Genomic DNA, 1,268 nt, shown 5'->3' with positions numbered 1-1,268 from the left:
CGTTTAATATTATATATTAATATAAATAAAGCTGTTTAAACTCCATATATTGTTTGGTTTGTTCTCTGCTCTGCTCTCACTCCTGAAAGGGAATTAAATCTGGCTCTAATTGGCATGTGGCCTGTATTTTTAGAGCTGATGTTATGTAACTCTGTAGAAAACTACAGTAGACATATTGTTAGCACCTCTGGCAGAGCCATGTATGGACTGAACTACCATTTAATTACATTTATTCATAAATAACTTGAATAACCGAACAACAGAATAAGTACAAAAGTGTCCCACAACACAAGTTAAAGACAAATAAACTCACAAGGTGTCACTGTCCACTTACTTTATTCCATATACAAAACATCCATGAAGAGTCATTTGAAATAAAGAAAACATGTCTCTATCTTTATTTGTTTAAATATATGAATTATTTATAGCTGTTGGTTGTTAAAAACAAGGTTCAGAGATGTCGGTCACTTTTGTTCCCGCGGTGTGAAGCTCCCAGTCGGACAGCTGCTGTAGAAACCCTGTGTTCGGCCTAACGTTGGGTTTACATTTGAGCACGTACTTCCAGGCATCCTGAAAAAAGTCAAACAAACAGCATTATGTACTGTAAATTTAATGATTTAATAAATAATATATATTTATTTGCTTTGTAGCTGAGATTCAGATGCTAAGATACACCTCTTGTGTCTGTATGCGAGCAGTAAAACTTAAAAATTGTCGCTTTTATACTTTAAAACAGATAAAATACAGTTTGTTTAATTCTTAAACTAACAGAAATCAAAAAAAAATGTCGGTGAAAGTTTTGTACTATTATGTGAAACCTCTCAGGTGGCCAGGGTTGGAACCATTTTACACCAAAACCTAATTTTCTGGCTCTTATTCTGACTGTTTGACTTCGACTGAAACCGGACTGAATGATCCACACTCACCTCCAGCGTGTATTTGAGGTGATGCATGAGGAAAGCGATGGTTACGGCGCTGCAGCGGCTCCTGGCCCGCCTGGAAACTATCAGGACTCGAGAGCCCATGTTGATGTGAGAACCTGAAGAACATAAAAAACATTTTATCATTAAAACCTTTGTTCATAAAACCTAAAATATGACCTCCTACCTTTGAGCTATTGACAGAGGTTGACAAAAAATTACTACCGCACACCAACACAAAAACCTGTATTATTTATAATGATCAGCAGGGGGCAAGTCTAATAGTATTGAGTCTAATGGAGAAATTACCCAACTTCTAACTTGATTTATAAGCTCAGTAAACAGTTT

At 36.0% G+C, this 1,268-nt stretch overlaps 1 protein-coding gene across 1 annotated transcript in view; it reads right to left on the bottom strand.

Annotated features, from left to right (window-relative positions):
• Positions 1–330: 330 nt before the first annotated feature.
• styxl1 (serine/threonine/tyrosine interacting-like 1) overlaps positions 331–1,268 on the bottom strand; it is a gene marked incomplete at its 5' end in the record, with an annotated part of 3,305 nt that continues 2,367 nt past the window's right edge. The window contains 2 exon segments of the mRNA XM_035666969.1: positions 331–570; positions 927–1,039. Coding sequence (XP_035522862.1) covers positions 439–570; positions 927–1,039 — 245 coding nt within the window.

Source organism: Morone saxatilis, unplaced genomic scaffold (assembly GCF_004916995.1).
Source record: "Morone saxatilis isolate NCDOM2014 unplaced genomic scaffold, NCSU_SB_2.0 Contig20, whole genome shotgun sequence".
Lineage (NCBI taxonomy): Eukaryota > Metazoa > Chordata > Actinopteri > Moronidae > Morone > Morone saxatilis.
Note: the sequence above shows the minus strand (reverse complement) of the source record. Positions and strands in the feature narration are given on the sequence as shown.